Source organism: Phyllobates terribilis, unplaced genomic scaffold (assembly GCF_046119375.1).
Source record: "Phyllobates terribilis strain yellow unplaced genomic scaffold, ASM4611937v1 Scaffold_11__3_contigs__length_659146591, whole genome shotgun sequence".
NCBI classification, from domain to species: domain Eukaryota; kingdom Metazoa; phylum Chordata; class Amphibia; order Anura; family Dendrobatidae; genus Phyllobates; species Phyllobates terribilis.
The window spans coordinates 474,547,876-474,554,138 of NW_027362771.1; the positions used below are offsets into that span (position 1 = coordinate 474,547,876).

The 6,263-nt window shown below is 45.7% G+C and overlaps 1 protein-coding gene across 2 annotated transcripts in view; it reads right to left on the reverse strand.

Moving 5' to 3' along the window:
• The window catches only part of CHSY1 (chondroitin sulfate synthase 1), a 37,036-nt gene extending 33,256 nt beyond the window's left edge, over positions 1–3,780 (reverse strand). Inside the window, exon 1 of one of the 2 annotated variants that reach the window (XM_073653376.1) lies at positions 2,975–3,780. In XM_073653376.1, the coding sequence (XP_073509477.1) occupies positions 2,975–3,306 (332 nt within the window). In that variant the 5' untranslated portion in view covers positions 3,307–3,780. Of the gene's footprint in view, positions 1–123; positions 148–2,974 lie in introns of those variants that run through there. The other variant, XM_073653377.1, reaches the window with a different exon arrangement.
• Between the last annotated feature and the right edge of the window lie 2,483 nt (positions 3,781–6,263).

Here is a 6,263-nt window from a genome sequence, read left to right on the forward strand (position 1 = left end):
CCACTCCATTCTCCCCTGGCGTTACAATGGGCAAGTCTAGAGTGACAGGGATTTCTGCACCAAGCTACACAAGAAAAGGAAGTTTACATTACAGTCATTACAGCTAAGAGATTAACTGCTCACCACATCAAATACCCATGGTCATACTTGTGCCGATTATCCCTTGTGTAAGTCAAGCAGGCTGAAGCATTGTTTTGGAAGAAAACCATTTGTCAGCAGCACGGTATCAGTGGTCAGAGTATGGTGCAACCCAATACACTGGCTCAGCCGATAGCAGCATCAATGCTTAATCACCCAGAGATAAGCCAGAAATGGAGCCCAAGTAATTACATTTCTTATAATGTGCAAGTCATTGGCATCAAAATGTGCCGCCACATCACAGAAGCCAGAAAAAGGAGATAGTTATCAGACTACAACATACCCTGACCCCAATGACCATAAAACGGAGCCCAATCTGATAGAAAGAAGATTGCATCAGATGTTCTGTGTCCATTATTACACAAATCACATGTTGGCGAAAAACTATAAACGCACAGAATGTGTAAGATTCAGTATGGGGTGCCCTACTGTGCATATGTAAATTTGGCCATGAGCAGGAGGCATTTATTATCTACACTTAGACTTGGTCTGAACTGGGCCTATGTCCACCACATTCATAAGGGAGTCAGGAGCTCCTATCGGAAACCCCAGAAGGACGGGTTTCAGAAACGCCTTCAAGCACACAATCTGCAGCTAATACACACAGCACTTGTTTTTTCACAATGTGGTCCATATTTTAAGCCAGACAAAAAAATTATTAATAGTAGAAATTCTATTGTATTTAAATAACTCACTTATATAACGTTATTAACTCCACATCACTTTACAGATATTATTATAAATGAATATTACTAAACTATTGTGTGTCTCGCTACCTACCACATTAGATGGTCAGCAGGACTTGAGGCTTTAGGTCATACAGTCAATCTTCAACCCCTGAACACATGATTTTTTTGGTCACAATTATTGTGTTACATAAGAGGTGACCCTAGCCAAAAGTTACTTAAGTACTAATCCAAGACAAAATTTGATGTCAGGACCATTTATACTGCAAAATTATGAAGAACGAGGCTGCCTAGGAACGTTCGTTTTATGATAATCTTGCTGTGTAAACAGGTTGCCAATCACCATCTTCACAAGTAAAACATTCCTGTTTTGGGTAAAATAAAATTGTGCTACACAGAAAAGGATTGATCTCAGCAGCACATCGTCCTGTGTAAACAGGACTTGGGCTGCCGAAAACAATGGCAGCCTATGTGCACTGAACGAACCATTACTGATCATTCAGCGAGCATCTGATGGGCTGTCTGCACATGTAAACAGGCTATTACACGACCGCCGATCAGTAAATATCTACTGATTGGTGGTCGCAATGTCGGGTGGTGTATACACAATCCAAGACAAGGCAATACAGAAACCCTGCAGCCCATCTGCCTGACAGATGGATTCTAAGCATTAAATACACTATACAAGCCTATAAATATGACAGTCAAAATGTAAGAATAAGGTCATTTATTTAAAAAAAAAACATCAAAATACAATTACACAGAGGAAAAAATGGGCAGGTATAATGGACATCCGGGGGTCAACAGGTAAAATTACAGAGGACACTAATTACAAATGGACAGCCACAGAATCCACCAGATATATATTATACAAGTTAAAAATGCATACAATAAAGTGCATCCTGGTTAAAGCCATCGGCGAAACTCACGTCGGATCTGTGTGGACCCTGGGGGATTGGCAGGCATTACATTGTACTATCACCATACTATTGTGACACTTTGGTGATATAGATGACATACTCATCCATATGGGCGTACCCACAGCCACCATTGCTTGTTATTTTTTTCTTTATACAACTCCTATACATATAGGGAAGACATTGTGCACTTTGTTTGCTGGTGTATTTACACCCACTTGGGCTTACATTTATCGCACTATGCACTTTATTGTATGCATTTTCAACTTGTATAATATATATCTGATGGATTCTGTGGCCGTCCATTTGTAATTAGTGTCCTCTGTAATTTTACCTGTTGACCCCCGGATGTCCATTATACCTGGCCATTCTTCCCCCTCTATGTGTAATTGTATTTTGATGTTTAAAAAAAAAAAAAAAAAAAAAAATTAATAAATGACCTTATTCTTACATTTTGACTGTGTCATTTATAGACTTGTATAGATTGGTGGACATAGTCAGTTTTGATTTTTAAATTTTTTGGATTAACATTAAATACAATATATAAAAGGCACTAAAGAGAAAGGAGGACCATGGTACTGCTGCCTGTCTGGGTTTAGTGACAAAGGCCCCAGACATAAGACATAGACATAATGCATCAATGAAGTGTTAATACCCCCTTATATACTGACAATTACAACAGTACGGTGGCTCAGTGGTTAGCACTGAAAGCTTACAGTGCTGGGGTCAAATCCCATCAAGCAGTTTGTATGTTCTCCCTGTGTTTGTGTGGGTTTCCTCCAGGTTTTCCTGTTTCCTCCCAAACTCCAAAGACATACCGATAGGGAATACAGATTGTAAGCCCCAATGGGGACAGTGCTGATTAGGTCAGTAAAGCTCTGTGGAATTAATGGCGCTATACAGGTAAAATAAATAAAGACTGGCTTCGAGCCGACTTTTGTCACTGATGAGCACCATTGTCATCCAAGACTGGTGTCCCATCAATGAAGCGATGTAAAGTATTACACACAAGCCAGATGTCCACTGTCTAGTGTACACTGCGCCCTACAATGCCCCCCAGTAACGCTCCAATGTACACAATGCGCCCGGTGATGCCCCCCCAATAACGGTCCGATGTACAAACTGCATCCCCCCAGTAATGGTCTGGCGTACAAATGGAGCCCGGTGATGTCCCCCCAGTAACGCTCCGGTGCACACACTGAGCCCCGTGATGCCCACGGGCAGGCCACTCACCTGTACGCAGCCACAGCCCGGGTGGGCAGGTATTTCTGTGCAGTCATCACCCCCACGAAGAGGAAGTTGTTGTCCCGGGGGATGTCGTCCTCGCTGCCCGGCTCCAGGGCTCCGATGTACGGGGCTTGCAGGTCTCGCCAGCTCAGGTCCGTTCTGCTCCCGGGCTGCCCCACACATCCCGCCACCGGTCCTCCTACCGCGGAGCGGAGCCGCTTGCCGCTGTACCGGTGCAGCTCGGCGGCCCGGGGGATGATGAACCTGGAGGCGATGAGGAAGCCGAGCACCAGCCCCAGCAGCACACTGAGCCACGAGCGGCGGCCCCGAGCGGACATCCCTGTGTGTGCGGCCAGCGGTCCCCAGTCCTAGTGTCCGAGATCAGCGCCTACAGCCCGCGTCCTGTCATGTACCCGGAGCCGCCGTCACCTGCCCCGCACCACGGTCATCTACGTGTGGCCCCCAGCGCTGCTCCTGTAAGCGCAACACCGGCTCCCCGCAGCCTGCCACGACACCGACTGGCAGGTCAGCAGCCGCTACCTATTGTCCTCCTGGTGTCCCCTCCCGCCCTCAGGCTCACAAGGCCGGCCCGACACGCTCCCCGGTCCTCCACTCTCACTCCGGCCTGGGGGGGATTTGGGTGTCAGAGTCGCGGCCCTCCTCTCCTGCCGGTGTGCCTGTCCTCCGGCACCAGGTCCCTCTACCGCACACGTTGGCCCCTCACCGCACACAGGTCTTCACGTCACCCGCGTAGCGGCTCTTTAAGCTCACAGACTAATGGACTAGGGAATGAACCCGCCCGGCACCCGTACTGCCCCCTCTGATTGGCTGCGAGTGAGAGAGGCCCTGGATCACGTGACTTGCGAAAAAGCAAAACTTTCGCTACTGCTACTGCCAACACTCACTGTACTGTGGGGGGCTGTGCCAGAGCCGGGCTGTGTCCATACAGGCAGTGTGCAGGGAAAACCGCACAGTTTGCCATAGCCGGGCTGTGTGCATACAGGCAGTGTGCAGGGGAAAAACCGCACAGTGTGCCAGAGCCGGGCTGTGTGCATACAGGCAGTGTGCAGGGGAAAAACCGCACAGTGTGCCAGAGCCGGGCTGTGTGTATACAGGCAGTGTGCAGGGAAAATCGCACAGTGTGCCAGAGCCGGGCTGTGTGTATATAGGCAGTGTGCAGGGAAAACCGCACACTGTGCCGGGCTGTGTGTATATAGGCAGTGTGCAGGGAAAACCGCACACTGTGCCGGGCTGTGTGCATACAGGCGCTGTAAATATATATATTTATGCACACACACAGTGCTATTGAAAAATGTCAGTTTTATAAATCTCACCACACGCCGGCGCCTATAAATCTGCCCCATGTATTGTATATCGCACACACACTTGAATCAGTACAATACAAGGTTTCAATAAACTCATTTTTAGTTTTGCAAATAACTTTATTAGGGTATTTGTCTTAATTTTGATAAGAAAATTGCATTTAATTGGCTTAACCCCTGATTTTACCTAGACTATCAGAACATACTCATTTGGAGGACAGATGATGGCAGTGATCGGTCAGCTCCTGTCTCCTCCTGCAGAGCAGCCCCCTGCAGCAGACTTGGGCCTGACAGACCATCACTGCCCCCTGTATAATATGCTGTAACTGAAGCATTAGATTTACTTCCACAAGCCCCCTTTTCTGACTATGTCACCCCTTCCCAATGATATATACTGGGTGCTTGTGAAAGAAATCCAATACTCCATTACTGTATAATGGGCGCGGAGGGGTGCTGTTACACACTCCAGCCATGATTTATCTTACTGGAGTGTAAGGAGATCGTGCTGTGGGTTAGATCAGTCACACGGCCCTGGCTGAGCTCAGTAACTCCAGGGATAGGTTACTGCTGGAGATTGCTCTAATAAGGGCGCTAGGATGGAGTCTAGCCTAACCATTGCCATACAGTCCTGCTCATCGTTATTGGCACCTATGAAGTTTTGAGGACATAATGTGGAATATCTCCTGAAAAAAATGAATCACATGAAACATTTTTTTTGTATAGATCACTCGTGTTAAATACAAAAGAGCAAATGATAAACAGTCATTTAAAACAAAAAACCATGGGGTGGAAAAATAGAAAAACCTAAAGCTTGCCATTATACTGGTATTGACACCCTTTACATTAATTTAGTATGGAAACACATTTTGACTCGCCTGTAGTAAATCACAAAAGAGATTCATCTGTGATTAATTGTCGGTTCCCATGTGACATGAATTAGCCAATGAATGATGACTTCAATGTTTTAAAAAGCCACATGGTAGGCCCTGTTCCTTTGTCACAATGGTGAAGACAAAGGAGCTGTCTGAGGACATCAGAACTGCTATTATTAGCAAACACAAGACTTCCAAAGGGTATAAGGCCATCTCCAAAGACCTTGAAATCCCAGTTTCAACAGTGTGCAATGTTATTAAGAAGTTTGCCAAGCATGGAACTGTTGAAGAACCTCCCTGGATGTGGGGGAAAGAGGAAAATTGACAAGAGATGTCTTCAAAGGTTGGTGCGAATGGTGGAAAAAACATCACGTCAAACATCCAAAGGCCTGAAAGCCAATCTGAAACAGTCTGGGGTCATGGTATCATAAGTACCATATGCCTCACACTAAACCAAGCCAAGCTTTATGGACGAAGGCGAAAGAAGAAACCATTGCTGAAGAAAAGACATAAAAAGGAACAACTGATCTTTGGCCAAAGAGTACCTTGACAAACCACAATCCTTTTGGGAAAATGTTCTGTGGACAGATGAAACAAAAATAGAGCTTTTTGGCAATGCAAAGCAACAGTTTGTTTACAGACAGTGCAATGAAGGTTATAAGGAAAAGAACACCTTACCAACAGTTAGCATGGTGGAGGAGCCATAATGCTGTGGGGTTGCTTTGCTGTGTCTGGTACTGGAGGCCTTGACCGTATCACAGAAATCATGAAATCAGAGAATTATCAAGATATTTTAGAGCGAAATGTCCTACCCAGTGTAAGAAAACTGTCGAAGATCATGGGTCCTCCAGCAAGACAATGACAAAAAGCACACATCCAAAAGTACACAGGAATGGTTGGAAAAGAGAAAATGGACTGTTTTAAAATTGACAGCAATGAGTCCTGACCTCAATCCCATTGAAAATCTTTGGGGTGAACTGAAATCTGCCATTGGGAAAAAGAACCCTGCAAACATTCAAGGGCTTGAACAAACAGCAAAGGAAGACTGGGAGAAAGTCCAGCTGAGAAGTGCAAGAAGCTTATAGATGACTACAAGAAGCG